General features: G+C 34.5%; 1 protein-coding gene across 1 annotated transcript; it reads left to right on the plus strand.

The window, feature by feature from the left end:
• The first annotated feature begins 17647 nt into the window (after nt 1-17647).
• LOC145034636 (thaumatin-like protein) lies at nt 17648-18609 on the plus strand. The gene has a single exon (XM_078983095.1). The coding sequence runs from the start codon at nt 17710-17712 to the stop codon at nt 18376-18378; it is 669 nt and encodes a 222-aa protein (XP_078839221.1). The 5' UTR covers nt 17648-17709; the 3' UTR covers nt 18379-18609.
• The last annotated feature ends 1870 nt before the right edge of the window (nt 18610-20479 follow it).

Consider the following 20479-nt stretch of genomic DNA (forward strand, 5'->3'; position numbering starts at 1 on the left):
ATTAATAATTAAATTTAATTATTAAATCCGGCCTTATCCGAAGACGAGTCACCGGACTCATCCGGAGTACACCCCGCGTATAGCGAGAAATGTCGACACTTCGGATGACGCATGCAGTGACGACTTCGGAGGCATGTACGCCCCGCGTACTGGGAGGTTCCAGCCTCCTATAAATAGGATGCGAGGGGTCCGGGCATAATTGCTCATTTCTCCTCCGTTTCGTGTCGAAGCTCTGCGTTTTTACCCCTGAAGCCACCTCGAAGCCCCGGTAATATTCCCGAGCCCCGAAGCAAGTCCTGAGATCCCGAAGATCCCGAGAAGTGCGGTTTCCGAGCCGAAGCTCTGCCCGCGAGAAGTTCGATTTTTGTAGAGATCTTCCAGATCTGCTGAGGATTACTACTTCTACGAGCCGTAGTGCTGTCCGATCATCTTCTGATCAAGTGAGTGTGTAGTTACTTTCTTCTAACGCATAATTATGAAGTATTTTATACGAAATACGTGTTATGTGTATAATTCTGTTGTTATGTGCGTGAATGTATATTCACTCTCTTCAATCTCATAGATCTGATTTGTTTTCTATGAAATACGTGTTATGTGGGTGTGCCTCATCTATTATGTCGAATATATATTGAATGAAAATGCTATACAGGTTTTAAACTATGTATAAAAATATATATTTTTATCTACTAATATGTTGGGTAGAACATGGGTAGATAGTTGGTGTGTAATAAACTAATGAGAGGCCTTGATGTTGTTGTTGTTGACCTAGTTATTCAGCGGAGTATGGATAACGACCACAGACTCCTTCTAGACAGTCTCGTGGAACGCTAGCAGGTTCATAACCTGTAGGTGTTGTGAACGATGTGTTCACCGGTGTACTCTATCCCCCTCATGGTTGCCTTTAGGATATCTATTGTTGAGGAAACCCCTTAGCAGTAATGTCCGTCCTGATGAAAAATCCTAGATTGGGTCCCTTGAGATAGATGTTGTTTTAGGGACTTAAAGTGAGGATAACGGGAATGGGTAATCGGGATAGTGATTGGTTGGTGAAATTAAATATAATTTATTTATCGTGGGTTGAAAACCCTATATGCTCACCAGGCTCCCAAGCGTGACCCACTCAGTTTTATTTGTATTACAGGAAGTAACACAAGGGAATAAGATGGATGAACCATCAAGTTGTTTTGTTTACAAGTCTGCATATGTATATATTTGTTGAATGACTTGTAATGTTATCGTTTATGCTTATTGGTTTGTATCGGAACATGACACCCCGAGTTTTGATTATATAATGAAAAATACATTTCTTTTATGAAATGCTTTGGTAAACATTGTTTTATCATGTTTTGTTTTTGGGAACAAATTCCGCAACTCTTTCAAATCAAAAGGATTTACTCTGAAATTATTTTAGAAGCATAAATGAAAATCGGTTTTTTCTGGCCGTAATTTTGGGGATGTCACACTGTACACCACTAAGCCGAAACTTCGAAAAATCAGAACTTCCTCATACGAAGTCAGATTTGAACGTTCTTTTTATGGACGTTCTCAGGTTAACATATTCTACTACTTTCATTCAAATTACTAAGGCTAAAATTTGCTCTATCATAAATTCACTATTTACGTCTTCGCGGTGTCGTGCCGGTTCCGTCGCTAAACTTCGACGGGTCATAACTTCTTTGTTATAACTCGGGTATCGGCGCTCTTTATATGTACAGAACCCTTGAGACATATTCTACAACTAGTTAAGATTATTTATTCTAAATAATCTTTTGTCAAAAAGTCGTTTTTGACCCTTATTATCTCTAAATTGACTAGCCCGAATCTACGGGGGTTACAAGCAAAATCTCATCCAATAAGCACTCTATCATGAACCGATAGAGATTTATGAAGATCTAGAACATAAATCCTATGAAAAGAAGCGGCTAGGGGGTATCCCCCTTCCACGCGTCATGCTAGAAAGAAGTCATATGTCACACCCCAAAACCGGAACGATGGAAACGTTTGGGGGTGGAGGACGTCATGTCAAGTATCATGAGATATGTATATGGTAAGCAAGTAATGAACAACCATTTCATTTAGAAAGAAAGTGTTTACAATGTGTGTGTTCACAAAACATAGAAGTCATAAACAAATAACAAAAACAAGACTTGAAGCTGTAATGCTCATCTTCTAAATTCCCAACACGAGCACCTATCTAATAGCCTCCTGAGAATACAAGTTATTTGAAAGAGTTTATCAGCAATTAAGCTGGTGAGTTCATAAGATTTTAGTGATGTGAGTAAGCTGTAAAATGTTGTTGAAAATGTATATGTAAAGTGATGTAAGCTGTAAGTTCTGTTTTGAAAAGTTCGCCTGTTCCTCTAGAAAATCCTGTATTTCCTACTTTACTGGAAGTTAAGTAAAATGACACTACAAACCTTTCTATGCGTACTAAGTGGGTACAAGTTATATATACTTAGATTAAATAAACAATTGATTTTGCGCATCTGCCCTCAACTCACAACCCAACGGGGTACAGTAAGTAAGGCGGATAGCACACATTCCATTGGTTGTTAGATCGTTGTCATATATAACCTTGGTGTATTCACTTGTTACTCATGGAGTTATTTGTAATGGTTCCTTTATATCTAATGGAGAGTTCTTTTAAGAAAACCTATATTTCTTATAGTAAAATATTGATTATGGTGATTACTTTTATAATAGCTTTGTTTATACTACTATATATAATCTGATATCGGGTAGATAGTTAATTGGGGGAATCTGCTCTAAGCCCACATCCAATGGGAACAGGACGTCGGGGGAAACCACACATTTAGCTATCTATCGGATATTAGTTTTGTATATAAACATGGCGTATAAACTAAGGTGTTATAGAGTTAACTCACTTAAAGTCTTTTAAAATTGTACTGGCTTAATAAAATGGATTAAGCCCTTAACTGGGAAATCGCTAGTTTTGTATACAAAAAGTACTGACTTTGAAAGGTAAGTTTTTTACCAGAATAACTGTGCGTTGACTCTGTGTCCTATGACCTGATCCATAACTGGTACCCTTATGATGACTTAATGTATACTAAGCATATATATATATATATATATATATATATATATATATATATATATATATATATATAGAGAGAGAGAGAGAGAGAGAGAGAGAGATTCGGGTAGATAATAGATTGGGTGACCTCAGTGTAAGCCCACATCCAACGGGAACATGACATACAGCGAAGAGCACACATCCTATTAGCTGTCGGAATCTACTTAGTATATATGTATCCTATAGTGTATACATTAAGGAATCATAACGTTAGCATTATGGTCCTAACTTTTTAAAAGTATCCTTCTACCAAGACTCAACTATTTTGAAAGTAGTCTTCTACCAAGACTCAACTGTTTTGAAAGTAGTCTTCTACCAAGACTCTACTGTTTTGAAAATAGTCGTCTACCAAGACTCTACTATTTTGAATGTAGTCTTCTACCAAGACTCTACTGTACGACTATTATTACTTAAATCTGATTTACCATATTGATGTTGTGAATAAGACACATGGTAAAGGTATTAATAATATTGTAACTGGAATTTTATATCCTTCTGTAATTGTCGTAATGACAGTGTAAGTACTGTAGTATTTGTAATAAGTGACTACTTTAGTACTATTGTACCTTATTTGACGGTTAAGGCATAATGTGATGGCTAGAACCTATGCTAGACGCTCCCTTGTCAAGAGATTCTAGGAACTTCACATGACACCTGCATGAGTGCAAGCCACGAACATCCACATTACTATGATAATGTATACCCAATATAACTATCACTAATGTAGAAGTGATTCATTGGCATAGTTAGATCCTGAAAACGTTCCATGCTATAGCACCTTATTATGTTCTGTTCTGTTATCGTGTATTGATATCGTATTTATGTAAATGTATTCCATGTAAGCGTATTGTATTTGTATAGACTTGTGAACTGAACTGACTCTTTGTGTGCTTCATTGTACTAGAAGTAATGGATAGTATACTCCTAAACTATACCTATAATAGTTTACTAAAGTTCTAACTGTATTGTTACTGAAAAGACTCATTTGTCTACCAAGTTATGCTTATACTTTAAAATGGAGTTTTGTACAACTATAAAGTAACACAACCTTTAAAAGAGTTTTGAAATGTATTGACAACTTATAAATGACATAAGTAACATTTTGAAAGATGTTTATAACAAACATTTACACAATTATCATTGTGTTCAACTTGTATCCCTCCCCCCTAAAACAGTTAAAATAATTTAAAAGATTCATCACGAGGTATGAACTCACTTGATGTGGGTGGTTCAAACACGTATGCGCGTATGGATGAGAAATTCCACAAATGAAGTCCCGAGACACAATAAGTCCTAAATGATATATATATATATATATATATATATATATATATATATATATATATATATATATATATATATATATAAGGACACATATTGACTTGAATATAGTGTTTTAAACAACTATATGAAAGATAACACCTTCCGGGACTAGGAAACACCTTGGCGAGGTGTTGGAATCACATGTGATTCAACAAAGGGAAGTGAAATGGCACTAATTGGTGTTTATGGTTTTGTAACCAACTCCACTTGATTAAACTCATGTTACTTTGACCATTTGGTGGTTTGAAGTCCTAGAAGTCCTTTTGAAGCATCCTAACTTCAAATCTTAGGCTTAGGAAGTGATTAGGGCAACATATCACCCCTTTATAGGGTTTACGGTTTTTGGACCATTTGTCCCAAAACCATTTTGGACCGTAAACTCAAAACTCTTGAAGTTTTGGGCACTTATTGCTACATAATAACCCTTAGGGTATCCACTCTCTAGTTATCTCTTGAAGTACTAACTTTAAACCACTCAAACTTATTCCAAAAAGATTGAAAGTTAGTAGAAATAGTTTTAACTCATATTGAAGTGGATGGTTGAACAGAATGGAAAGTTTTGGATTGTCACATCATATTCCCATCACCAACCCTAATAGGACAAAAAGGCATGAGATCAAAATCATGATTATTAAGCTGCACAAGCATCCTAATAACACCATCCTAAGGACCAATCGATCCTCTTCTCTGAGAGAGAGAGAGAGAGAGAGAGAGAGAGCTGCAACCACCGTCAGGACCATAAAGAGCTTTGGCAATTTTAACCCAGATCAAATCCGGATTATGAAAGAATCTCCAATGCCATCTATAGAGTAAAGTCCCGATTGAAGGAAAACAAATTGCCAATACAAAGACCCCCATCCTTTTTTTGAGCTAAGACTCTATCCCAGTGAACCCATTGCATGCATTTCTCATCTAAGTCTGCACCCCAAAAGAACATGGCTCGAAGAGACTCCCAGGTGTTAACAACAGAGATCAAAACCATGAAGATATACATCAAGTAACCGTCAAGGCTTCCAAGAACCGATTTGATAAGAAAAGAAACGACCTCCAGGCGAAAGGCATTTCGCTTTCCAACCCGAGAGTTTTGAGCGAAAACGATCAACAACTAAAGACCAAACTGAAATCCGAGACATATTCTGACCAACAGGGTCTCTAAATGAATAAAAGGACAAGAATCAGGAGCACACCCAACCTTACGAGCCGCTACCTCAACCTGAGCAAATGAACTCCCACTCCAATCAGCTTGCTTTTTCGTAAATTGATTTTGAGACCCGAAGCTAAATAAAAACACCGCAGGATACGAATGATACGGAAAACATTTTCAGGGTCCCATTTCGACATCAAGATAGCATCATCAGCATAAAACAAGTGTGAGATATCATATCCACTAATAGAAATGCCTCGAAACACATTTGCATTATGAGCTTTAAGTAAAGCTACATGGAGCCTTCCATCACCAGAATAAATAAATAAAAAAGGGACAAGCAGTCACCTTGTCTCATGCCATGTTGGATTTGGAATTCATTAGTAATGGACCCATTAACTAGAACAGAAACCCAAGCAGATCGGAGAAGCTCGATAATCCAATCACACCACAACTTACCAAAGCCCATAATCTGCATAATCTCCAAAAGATACTCCCACGAGACATAATCAAAAGTCTTCTCAAAATCCACATTAAAAATCATAAGTGGATTATTCGAAGACTTATTCCAAGCAGCCACCTCATTAAGAAGAAAAGGACCATCCAAGATTTGTCTACCTTTAACAAAAGCAGACTGCTCCAGACTAACAGTAGAACCAATAACCTTCACCAACCTATTAGCTAATAATTTACCAATAATTTTGTATTGGCAACCTATTAGACTAATAGGTCTAAAATCTATAAGATTCTTAGGGTCTCGAACTTTAGGATAACCGTAAAGAGAGAAGTGTTGCAACCTTTTGGAATCAAGTAGTGATTATGAAAATGTTGAATGAAATCTACCAAATCATCAAAAATAAGATCCCAAAATCTTTTCAAGAAACCAAAAGAGAAAGCATCCGGCCCAGGAGCCCGATCTGAACAACAATCCCAAACAGCCCTTTTTATATCATCACGAGAGAAAGGATCTTGAAGAAAAAGAACTTGATCTTCCGTGAGAGTAGGAAACAGATTAGGATCAATAGAAGGGCGTCTTCCTTTTTTCTCAAGAAAAGATTTTTATAATAATTTTGGAACTCCTTCTTAACCCTCCCAGGATCATCCACCCAAACACCATCAATCATCATACCTCTTATAGCAAGATGACACCTCTTCCGATTAATAATACCATGGAAAAATAACCAAAGTTCTCATCCCCTTCAATGGCCCACTGAATTTTCACTTTTTGTGCCATCTTTTCTCAAGAAAGATGAACCATGTCCGTCAATTCTTTAATAGCCAAAACTCTTTGTTCACGAAGATTAGCACTACCCCCGTCAAGTATACGAAAAGCATCAATCTCGTCAACCTTATCTTGAAGAGTTTTACATTTACTAATCAAATGATCTCGAGCACTAGAGTTCCATAATCTTAAGTTAGATTTAAGAAGTTGAAGCTTCTTCTTAAAAATAACCCAAGGATTATCAATCATATTCCTGACAACAATGGAGTTCCAAGAATTAAAAAGCACTTCATCAAAACCTTCCATCTCAAACCAAGAATGAAATATACGGAAAGGAGATGGACCATAATCCACACGATGCTCTAATAAAACAAGAGGGCGATGGTCTGGGATATTTTTGTCCAGAACCAAACCCATAATATGAGGAAAATGCAACAAGAGATCTTCAGAGACCAAAAAAAGATCAATTTTAAAAAAACTTGGCTCCCCATCTATCACTCCAAGTATAACGAGGCCCACCCATAGGAATATCAACTAACTCAGCCCGATCAATAAACTTATTAAAAGTTCTAGCGTGAATATGTTGGAACTGAGAACCAAATCTCTCGGACTCGTTTCTGACTTCATTAAAATCTCCCATGATCACACATTCTCTCGAGAAAGAAGCAATAAAGATAGAAATTGCATCCCAAAGTTGTCTTTACAATCGCCTCTTTGGGGAGCATAGATGGAAATCAGCAAGACATCCATTCTAGAGACAACCCACCCCTCCTCTCCACCACCACATACCAATCAGAAATGATTACTTTATTATGAATAAAGGTATTTGGGTCCCAGATAACCAAAATACCTCCTGAAGCACCGCGAGAAGGAGAAAATGCATGAGAAAATGCGAGGTTACCACAAAAAGAACGAACAAGAGAATGGTCAATTAGCTCCTTTTTCGTTTCTTGAATAGCAAAAAAGTTAACTTTAAATTTAACACAAAGAGATTTTATCCACACCCATTTCTATAAAGAACCCACTCCTTGAATATTGATAGATAAACAATTCATATCTAAATTTCTTTAGATCGCTCCTCTTGAATAGTATTTTTAACATGTTCAGAGCAACCACTCATATTGAGACCAATAATACCTCCCATTGCAATTGTTTTTTTGGATTCAACCACATTTGAGTCATTGGTGAGTGAACCTTCTGAGAACACATCTTTCTCTCCATGAATCATATTTGAGAAACCAGGCGGATGAGATAGAGAATCATCCGTAGATTGGATACCCAACATACAAATGTATCCACCTGAAAAACCAACCTGTGATGGTTTATTAGAAGCGTCTATTCCAATTTGAAATAGCCCTGAATTAGCAGCATGTGCTGAAGAGTTCTCGAAATTCACAACAGTAACTACTGTCGGGTTAGGTGAAGTAGCAGGGGCTGCTTGCAGTTCTTCAGCAGCAGCGGCAACTGGAATGTTGACAGTCGGACCAGGGACAGCGGAAGAATTTGACTATGAAGCAGCAAGAGAACTTGAAGCACAACATTCAACAAGAGAAGGGTAAAAAATGTTTTCTGTTGCTGAATTCCCATTTTGACCCTGAAGCGCTTCTCTATTATTTTTATGCTTTTTGACATTAACCCAACTATTAAATCCTTTTTAAATGTCATTGTTGACCTCATCCATTTTCATTTGTTCAATTGCATCATAAATACCAAAGAGGTCCGATGAAACATCCTCATTCCTATCAAAATATTGAGAGTGTTCTTCATTTTGGTCATTGTCTTGTAATTCACTTTCATCCAAGAAGATCATGAACAAAGGAGGGAGTCCACCCTAGAGCTTCTTTAACTCTAATCCAGTATGTACCCTCATCAAAACGAATTTTGATCACCTCTGAAATAATACTTTGATTAGATGTCAGTATACAGATCCTTTTCTTATAAATATCTTCCCCAATGTCATCATCTAACTGAGCAATTGTTCCCCATTTAGAAAGAATTTTTCTAAAAGGCTCTTTAATCCAAGCAGAAAGAGGTAATCCTTCAACATCAACCCACACTATACGTTCTGATGGAACAAAGGTTCGATCCCATTCTCTGTTTTCTAAAATCCAATGATCTATTGCTTTGCTACCCAAAAAGTTTTTGCATGCATTATTGGAAGTAAATTCAATCAACACCCACAAACCTCCAATATATCTCATTTCAAAAATATCAAAACTTTCATCCAGACAGAGCATCCGGAGATTAGGAAGTGTAGAAAAGTCTCTTGCCTTAACAAGGAATGCCCTTTGTTTTTTTCAACTATGAACTCTCCAGAATTAAGGTCAATGATCTCCTCCATGTTTTTACTGGTTCTAATATCATTGGTTGAGCCATGGACTACATTCGCATAGGACTTAACATTCATATTTCGATGAACCGTTGTGAAGTTAACAGCGGTTTGGGGTGTACGAAAATTGTTTTCCAAGGAACGGGGTAAGGAGGCAAACGTTTTATGTGAACCAAACCAAACATCACGAAGTTGTTTAATCAGAGAGTCACAATTGGTAACACCAAAAAACCTAATGAATTCAAATCATTTTCCCAATTTAGATAGTTTTTTTAGCAATAAACACATCAACTATCTTGCCCAAACGATTACAAGCTTGACTACATACCCTCTTAATGTCTCCGACTTGAACAAAACTCGGTAAATTGGTTATAAAGAGAGAGGTTATATCCGATCTTATGTGACCGTTTATTGAATCATGGCTGATATGCGGAACCCTACGGTTTCCATGCACGTTCCTATTCCGGTGACTGACTATCGTCCATGTATTATCTCCCATTGTATTGAAGAAGTGATCTCACCGGCATTTGATCCTGCCAGTGAAAACTTGAGGATGGGGAGGTTTTAGGATCTCACCCTATGATTAATCTTTTTTGGATAAAAATTAAAAAAATTAGCTATTCTCATTTTTTTTTAATAATACAACGAAAGAGACTTCTTATACAATACATATAAGAACATTGGTTATTCACATTTGTTTTTTTTTTTTTATTATATAACTTGCATGAAAATAAAAAAGAAAGTAATGATAAGAATGTAGAAAAAAAAATGAAGCATTGCATTATGGATACACGTTCACAAGACATTATAATGTCATATTTACTTCTTGGAGATTATGATAGATTCATGTAAAATACAAAAAAAAAAAAAATTACAGCAAAAAGAACATTATTATTGACAAGTTTTCATAAGTTTTTAATATATTTTACTTCATTTTCTTATGAAGATTAATAGTATTTCATGTTGATAAGTATGTATTATATGATCTCTTAAGTAGGTCATGGTCTAATTAAATACCACCATGTTTGAATATATATATATATATATATATATATATATATATATATATATATATATATATATATATATATATATATATATATATATAAATATCGGAAAATGGAATATACATTACAACCCCACCTAAGCTTAGGTACTAAACCTCTTGAAAATACATTGTTTTACTATATAAAGATTACGGTTAATGGATTCACGATTAATACTTCAAGATGTAAATTCAAGATCGACACAATAAAGTTTTAGGTTTAGGGTTCAAGGTTTAGATTTAGGGTTTAGGTTTAGGTTTAGGGTTTAGGGTTTCGGGTTTAGATTTAGGGTTTAGGGTTTAGATTTAGGGTTTAGGGTTTAAATTTAGGGTTTAGGGTTTAGGTTTAGGGTTTAGTAATGTTCACTTGGGTGAAGTAATAAACGATAATTGAGGAAAGAAAACTTGGATGATAAAACGATAATGAAAGAAAGAAATGTTGTGGAAGATGATATATTTACCAAGTGAAACTAAACCGGGTATATCTAGCATGTTAAAACGATATATTTTAAAAGTTTAGTACTTAAGATTAGGTAGGGTTGTAATGTATATTCCCTATCCTATATATATATATATATATATATATATATATATATATATATATATATATATATATTCAAACGAGAACAATTCTTAATTTGAGAACAAATGAGAACAATATTGACAATGCGGCAATTTTGTAAATATGTAAAATTAAAATTGGAGATGTAAAGATGAAAGATTAAAAATAAACCGGACCTGACCCCATCCCAGCCCACCCCTACCCATTCTACCTGTGTCATTTTTCTCGTCTCATTTTCACGTTGGGCGACCATCGAGCCCATTTTCATCCTATAGAGAAGGAGCTCATCGTTCACTATATTTGCTATATGTCCCAATCGCCAACAAATTTCATTGGTTTCGATACTCTACCATCCACCATCGACAATGTTGATCTCTACAAACAAGATCCATAGGAGCTTCATGGTGGTTGGTACGTTTTGTTTTCAATTCTATACATCTTATGCACAATCTACAACTCATTTAAGCCTGATGGATTTTTAACGTAAAACTCTTCAGAAATCACTTGTTCATATTGATCTTTAAGTTAGGATTTTTCAGGACAAGAATTTGAACTCGATTTAGCTTGATCTCGATTGAAATGCATGCTCTCAATATTGAATTTGGATTTAATTGAATCAATTGGGTTTTTCTTGTCTTGTAAACTTTAAGTTCGTGAATTACACAATTACCACCGGTCGTTGCAAACCACCAATTTACCCTGCCGATCTATGTTGTCAAGAAGTCAAACTTATTAAATCCATAATAACCACTCCGTTTCAGATTACTCCTTAAATCTTCATATCACAGCTACAAACATTTCTTAATTCAGGTTGATTGATTTAACTTTTTCAATTAGAAGTGGTATTCAAAATTTGGTGAAGTCAAATGACCAAGTGCGTGTTTACGCTTTTTATTATTTGTAAATTGAATTTGATTTTAGGAGGCAATTGATCAACATGGATGTAGATGCAGGAGATGTAATGGATGTAGATGCAGGAGATGTATCAGTTGCCGGTCTAAAGGTAATTCTTTTTTGTTTTATTTGATATCCTTTTTCTCAAAATAGAAAAAGGCATTTGATGTCGAATGGTTTTTTTAGACTTATTAAATTTGTTTAGTTTTGAAAGTTTCGAGATAGAAAAGTTTGTAATTAATTTGATTTCTGAACTTAACTAAATTTACTTTGAAATTGGTTGCTACACTTTTGAGTTCATAGACTAAAGTAATAATGTACTGTAAGCAAAAATTGTGAAAAATCTGATTTTCGTTATTTTATTTGTTATATCCATACTTGGTGTGTTTGCTCTTGAATCCTATAAGTTAGCCATCATTTTATGGTTTCTCTTTGTTCAACACTTTTGTCCTCGTCATGTAATTTTCAAGGTTCATTTTTCATATTATGTTTAGGTGATTAGATACAAGGGTTGCATATAATTATGTTTTTTTAATAATTATATTTTTTAAGGATAAAAAAAGAATGCATGGGAGCTTACATTTAGTTAATATAGCCACTCACACTCTTGATGGGTTATGAGCATAACGGCATTCTTATGGTGTTCATGCAACCCTAATTGCTTTAATCTAGGTTTTTCTAAGTAAACATACAACATTGAATACCAAAATAATAAACCCTAATTAACTAGCATACGAATCTGAATCTGACATGTGATTAGGGTTAGAATGATCTTGATTGTTATGTAGCAATAACAATCACAATCATTCTTGATCTTGACTCTTGAAAGCTTAGTGCCTCAAGTGTTGTACCTTTAATGGAGTCACAAATACTCGAGCAACAAGATTAGGGTTAGAATCATTGGTCGAAAATCCTTTATTGATGGGGTCTATTTATACTTGTGGCTGCTAGGGTTTTAGGTGGAAACCTTAATATGACTGCTTAAGCCTTAAGCAACCCATGGACTCCTTCCTTAGATCCCTTTGGATGAAATCTTATGGGCTTCCCCATAAATTTCGCCCATTCCACTCTATGGAGTCCATCAGCACAACTAGCAACTAACAGTTAATTGCAATATCAGTCCCCTTTATTTAATCAGTCTCTTTTGATCACCAAATTAATACTAAATTAATTTCTTATCAATGCTAATTAAATAATATGATTTCAAAATAATATATTAAACTTGTAATATATTAATAAAACCAATTTGAGTATGAATTTATTATTCATATAATAAATTCTACTCTCTCTCCTCTTGTCATCCTATCAAGTTGCGTGAGTGAAAGCAACCCAAAATGACCATGCTCATAATCGGGTCAATTACATACCAAAAGAGTTATGGACTTAGACACCTAATCCAACAGTCTCCCACTTGGATAAGTCTAATAACTATTTTGCATATGACTTCCGAACCTAATCAGCAATCGTAGCTTTCAAAAGTCGTTGTCAACTCTGATCTTATCAGTAACGCGTCCTTTAGATAAGGGATCATATATTCCTCCATTCTAGATATCGTATGAGCTGGGACACGGATTTTAATCATACTCTCTATTCATGTATTGTTTCCTGATTTCCAATTTATAAAGACTGACAACAGACTACAATTGAACACATCAACTTAGTACCGGCTTGGCCAAGCACTTAGGGTGTCATTACTAAATCATCGAGGGGACCAAAGATATCGCTCTTATCCCACATTGGGTAAAAGGAACGGATAAACATTGACTCAAATGCTTGCTTGTACCTACTCATCAAATAACACACAACAATATGTTTTATAACACCAAGTTAATGGTGCGTTTACATATTATCAATGTGCAACCGACTTGCAAACTACAACTCACACGTCTCGGTTTCAAGAATGTAAGATATTATCGTCTCACTAATCACCCGTGATAAAATCCATGAAGTGATTCAAGTGAGCGTGGGTTTAATCCAATATTCAAATCTTATTTCAGGAGCACTCATGAACATTGCAGCAGACTTTTGCTATATCTAAAACGCTTTAGGCAATCTACAGTCATATTCATGATAGTCTTCTTTCATACCTACTTCCAAAGTATGATCGACTGTGGTTGGTTTGAATAATCTTATTATTCGGGACGTCAAAACATGCAAAACACAAGAATAATCGAACCCAATATAGCCCCAAACTTTTGAGTATAAATAAAACACATTTTATTTAGTCACCATATTGATTACACATTATTCATTGTATAATGTTTCGGATAATCAACATATCACTTGAATTATAACAACAGTTGTCTCATGCTCCAAGCATGCACACTATGTTTACCTATGTTCCTTACTATGTGAAATAGATCAATTGAACACATTTCCAATGATGCTCATTTCACAATTCCCAATCCTTATTACAAGTGTAAGAATACAAGATTCTCGCCACTATTAGAATATGTTATATTCTAACATTTTATGCAACGATCCCGTCCTAATGTCACAACATCAAAGCCACCAAGACTTTGCCAATGATATTACCAAGTGCTCTATTGGAGATTACTACAAGGCAATTCCATAGATATGAAGTCTCACATTCAAAGTACATTCCTTTGAACATCCTTCTTGCATAAAAGTTTTTAATCTAGATATAGATTCTCGATATCCAACTCCCAATATGGAAACATTTCCATATTTGTCATACGACAACTCATTATTAATAGAATCATATCTAATCATAATAATTTTATTATTGTCCATTCGTTACTATACTTCCAACTACCCACAAGTGATCAATCATTGGCGAACCTTAGATTGTCCTTGATAGTTGTTTAATTAATTTAGCCAAATCTGGTTCTAGTCCTTTTTCCCTCTTAATTCCCTAGGCATTGGAAAATTTTAGAACGTTCAAATGTTATAGCATATACAATCGGTCCTATATCCGAAGCGTATGGGACACAATTTATAACGAAAAACGTGATACTTTACCAGTTTTTTGCTATAATACTGCCATATAGAATGCCCCTATGTTAAACCTTTTCAACATAATATTCATATATGTCTTTTGACTAAATTTGATCAATTAAAATTTCTCGATCTAAGCTTTTAGATTTAAAATGAAGTATAATATTCTCTCTCTTGATTATAGCAAAATAACTTTTCAACCCCTACAACTATACAAAGTGAATCTTTTGTTTTCTATAATTAATTTGCTAACTTACAACACTTCAAATATTAATCATGCTCCTACTAACATGATAATTATATCCATACCAACATAACATTTATGCTCCCACTAGCTTTGGCACGTATTCAGAAAACAGTTGGACTTCTAGAAATCAATACTTATTGACTTCCAAAGTTCATATTTCTAATATGATATTCTTTGATAAGCCTTTATCTAAGTTTCTCAAACTTCATACACATTTCCTTAGATAACTTACATGTGTGTCTAAACTATTTCAGAACCTACAGCAGTAAGTCCCGAATATTCAGACTTGTTGCCATTTCTCACAATTCAAACTATGAAGAAGGATGTTGTAATCATAATCGAATTTGAGAATGCAAATATCACAATTGCTATCTCCTTAAAATCTCTCTTAATGAAAGCGTTTCCTCACAATCATTTTCATGAAGCGGAGAGAAACCTTATCACTTAGATTTTATGGTGTATGCGCTCCTATCCATGTGAATTTTTTGTAACCATAATCATAAGACAAGGTTTAAGACAAATCCAAACTCATATGGACTGAACTTGTTCATTCTTAATTTCTTGCCATCAAGGGTCCCATCATTGCTTCCAAGTTATTGAGTAGCTCACCCCTACCTATCAATGTACTTTCCATTGATCAGGGTGCCTTGCCCCTATGCAACCCATTGAGAACTCATAGAACTCACATGCATAGTTGACTAAACTAGAATGACACAGAAACAAGAATATGTCAACACGATAGGTTTTAGACCTCAAGTCGTGTTCTAGTGTCTAATAGGTTTACTCTTGATTAGTTCTTGAACCTTTTCAAGATCATTTAGACTCCTACTGACCTCTTGACATATAAGGTTCTCTTGTTAAGAAACATTTCTTGACAAACAAATATTCAGGAGTTAGTGAGGATTCTTATCAAGACAAACACTACACACAATTGGTCTTAGTTGGTCTTTATCTTATCCAAGACATCACAACTTACCAATTTCAAATGTGTAAGAGTAAGAAAAACATTTTTCTACTCCACATTTGATGAGTGTGTTAAAAACTTCTTAAGATATATCACTCAAGTCAGAATATTGGAGTATGACTCTAAGACTTGATTTTGGAACGAAGCATGATTCACCTTTTGATTTAACCATTTCAACAATTTCCTATTCCTCTTCTTAGCCATACTAGTGCACTAAGGTGTTCTTAGAGGATCAATTGTGATATGGTTTCATAATCAATAAGACGATTATAAAACATGATACTAAAGTACTATCCCATCTTTTCAGATTGGAGAAACTTTTATCTTTCTGTACAACTGATTCTTCTTAGTCGTTCTGCCATTCATTGAAACTTTCCAATGATTCAAAATTACACTTAATCTTGTTAGTATAACCATATTTACTAAAATTTTAGCAAGTCATGATGAATAATCTTATTGTTCTTTGTGGAGGACTTAACCAGTGCACAACATTGTGTTCTAGTCCTTTAGACCTTCACATGACTCACATACTTGTGTGAACAAGGAATTAGTCTTAATTTCCTAAGTACCAAGATTTCCATAAATCACATGACTCAAATCATATGATTCCAAGCTTATGTCCAATTGAAACTTGGGCGATGAGAATCTTTCCTTACTTAGAAAATTTTGACACTACCATAAATAATAAAACTAAGAATCCCATCCACTTAATATTGCTTATAATAGAAACACACAAGCATCAATTTTCACAAATAACATTGCAAGGAGATATAAATAAGACAAAACTCAAAATTTATTTTATTTATAGAAGGTGCGGAAAACTTGTCTTAAAACGCAAATTCGAATGAAAACTATGCTATTACATACTCCTAAGCAATCTATCATAACTCTAAGCAGCAGCTCAAAAATCCAATCATCAAATCATGCGATCGAAATCCATTTCTTCGCAATCAGACTCAACTCACTTCTTCATTAAAGCTTCCTTTCTTTTCTTCGATCCTACGAAACATCAAAATGTAGTCTTATCACATCATGTATTTAGAATCTAAAATAAAAAAACTTAATAGAATTAGATAGTGGATTTTACCTGAAGCAGAGTCGTACATCTTGACTCTCCCATCTCTTAGATCGCTCAGGTAGTCATGGCAACTTCGTAACCAATGCCCCCTATTTTGTCCGTAGAAACATATGGATTCTTCTGGAATGGTACACATGACTATCTTAGACTCGCCCTTTCTCTTGCATAGAGAAAACTTTTCTAGACTTCCAATGTTGCCATTACCCATAGAAGGATGGGACATTGATTTACCAGACAAATTTGCTTGATCAGTACGCCAAATCATCGTTAATTCAGCAGCAATAAGTAAATAAGTCAAATCAATGAGGTTCACGTCATGGTCCATCACATAGTACTCCCTAATGAGCTCACTACATGATTTGGGAAGTGACTGAAGAACCAAATCAACAACCAACTTCCTTGAGACATCGACACCCAACATTCTCAATCTATCAATATGCAACTTCATATCCAAGACATGAGCACATACAGACTTTTCATCTTTGTGTGTGTATATATATATATATATATATATATATATATATATATATATATATATATATATATATATATCACATTAATAGACAAATATGGATTATGCTTTTAACAAAACCATAATTTCGGAAATTTCCTCATAACACCTTGCAACAGTTTTCCCACCCAAAATGAGTTCATCCACCGAGATGTTCTAGTAATTCTATAATGATTATGCAGAAAATGAGTTCATCCCATCCAAAATTATTTATACACCATCAACAATATTATTCATAGGCCACCCTTCCAATTTTACATTTATATCCTTACAGAAACTCTATATAAACCCAGCTCTCACTAATTCGTATACTCACCCTGACACCTACAATCACAATGACCTTCTCCACCATTTCCACTTACCTTCTCTTACCTCTTCTTTTTCACTTCGCCAGTGCCGCCGTTTTTAATATCCGAAACAACTGTCCATACACTGTCTGGGCTGGTGCAGTGCCGGGCGGTGGCCGACAGCTTAACCCAGGCCAAACCTGGACTTTAAATGTGGCAGCAGGCACAAAAGGAGCTCGTATATGGCCACGTACAAACTGCAACTTTGATGGGTCCGGTCGAGGCAGGTGTCAGACTGGTGACTGCAACGGCCTCCTCCGGTGCCAAAACTATGGCACACCACCTAACTCATTGGCCGAGTATGCTCTGAATCAATATAATAATCTTGACTTCTTCGACATTTCTCTTGTGGATGGATTCAATGTGCCAATTGAATTTAGCCCGAACTCTGGTGGGTGTACCCGAGGCATCAGATGTACAACGGACATCAATGGCCAATGCCCTAATGAGTTACGGGCTCCTGGTGGGTGCAATAACCCTTGCACGGTGTTCAAGACCGATCGATATTGTTGTAACTCAGGTAACTGTGGGCCAACTGATTTTTCTAGATTTTTCAAGGCTCGATGCCCTGATGCTTATAGCTACCCGAAAGATGATCAAACTAGCACGTTTACATGCCCTGGTGGAACCAACTACAGGGTTGTGTTTTGCCCTTGAACCTAGGTAGCTTGTTTGATTACGATGAGTTAAACAAGTTTAATCATATACAATAAGTAAAATAAATGCATGAAAATATAGCGATGCATGGTCGAATTATAATAAGGCTTATTCCTTGATGTAATAATGTTTTCGTTGTTGTATAATGTAATTTAAGACGTCTGTCTTGTGATTTTCTTTCTCTACTTGCTATTAATATCAATCATAAATGGACGGACTAAGATGATTATTATTCTGATTTTCTTTTAAGGATTGTTTCCTTTTTCTCATAATATTAATTTAAATTTCTTTTTCTGTATCCATGCCGATATGATGCTCACAAGTCATATGTTGACATTAGCTTCCGTAATAACGCACTTATTCTTTGTCAACAAGTCGGATTTGACCTGCAGATTGAAATGAATGATCTGATTTGATAACTTATGAGTTATGACTAAGATCAACCATGTTACTTTGATTAAAGTTGTTAATCACTTTCCTTTAGTATAAGATTTATTATTTTTAAAGAAAATTAAATATCATCCTATTTTTTGTTCCTACAAATCTTTCTACCCAATTAAATAGTAACATGTATAACATTTAATACTTATTTAATGATATTTAACGATATTTTAGTATATTAATATGATAAATGTCATTATTTAATTGGATAGGACAATTTGTAGAAATAAAAGTAAAAGGATATTTAATCACTCTTATTTATATATATATATGATTGTTAGTTTATTGTTAAAAAAAAATTTAGGTAAAATTAGCTAGCTATAAAATGCTTAATTTTTCATAAAAAAAATGCCTACACACTACAAGAAATGCGAGCATTTTAACGGCAACCTGTCGTCGTTGCCGTTAATGCGTACAGTCAGCGCAAATGCTATGTCACCAGTAATCCTTACATGTCGCCGCTAAAATTTTTTTTTATTATTATTTAACATTAAAATTATAAAAAAAAAAAAACAATATAACATGTATAAAACCTGCTACGAAACTTAATTTTGTAGAAAAATAGTTCAAAACTTTAACCACACTTAATACTATATTTAATCCAAAATATTAATCTATAAACATCCGGTCCAAAATACTCATCCAAAAAAAATGCAATACATCCAAAATACTAACCCACACAAAACATTTCATAAATTCTAAAAAAGTAGTTACTCGTCCTCATCACTCCCCTCGTTTCTTTCGTTTATATTTCGTGATGGCAATGAGCGAAACCAGTCTTCCAGTGGTGCACAACAGACCAGGTCTTTTAGCATTGTTTGCAGCATTTGCAACTACCAATAACCAAAACATATTACCAACATATCATAATAGCATTGTACTTTCCAAAAATTACCAAAATACAAAATACGAACATATCATTATAGCATTCTACTTTCCAAGTTAAACATATATCATACACAATATTGCATATACATTATTGCATTGTACATTTTTTTCATTTTTCCATTATAGCATTGTACTTTCCAAAAATTACCAAAATACAAAATACCAACATATCAAACCATAACCAACATATCATTATAACATTTTATTTTCCAAATACACTTAAACATACATCATACACAATATCGCATATACATTATAGCATTGTATTTTTTTCATTTTTCCATTATAGCATTGTACTTTCCAAAAAATTATGAAACTACAAAATACCTACATATCAAACTATAACCAAACTACATGATACACAATATTGCATATATATTATAACATTGTACTTTTTTCATTTTTCATTTTTATGATTCAAACAAGAAATAAAATTATTAGAAACTAGATGTTTGAAAACTTAATATCCCGGGTGACCCAATCGTTGATGCCAAAGAGAAGGAGTAATGGTTGCCAGAGCTTACAGAAGAGTAGAGGTGACGGGATAAAGGTCACCCGTGTTGTCATACCTAAGGAGCATTTGTTTGGTGTGGTAATCCTTCACACAAAAACAAAAGTGTCATATTAAATACCACACTTGTTATCACAAGTAAAACGATGAACAAAAATTAATTTTTTTTATGATAATAGGAGTGATGAGAATCCTTTTTACAGTGAGAGTACGATATGGGTTTGAGTTAGGAAGAATAGAATGACTAGAATTTTGAATAGG

Source organism: Lactuca saligna, chromosome 3, assembly GCF_052625555.1.
Source record: "Lactuca saligna cultivar CGN05327 chromosome 3, ASM5262555v1, whole genome shotgun sequence".
In the NCBI taxonomy this organism is placed as follows: Eukaryota; Viridiplantae; Streptophyta; class Magnoliopsida; order Asterales; family Asteraceae; genus Lactuca; species Lactuca saligna.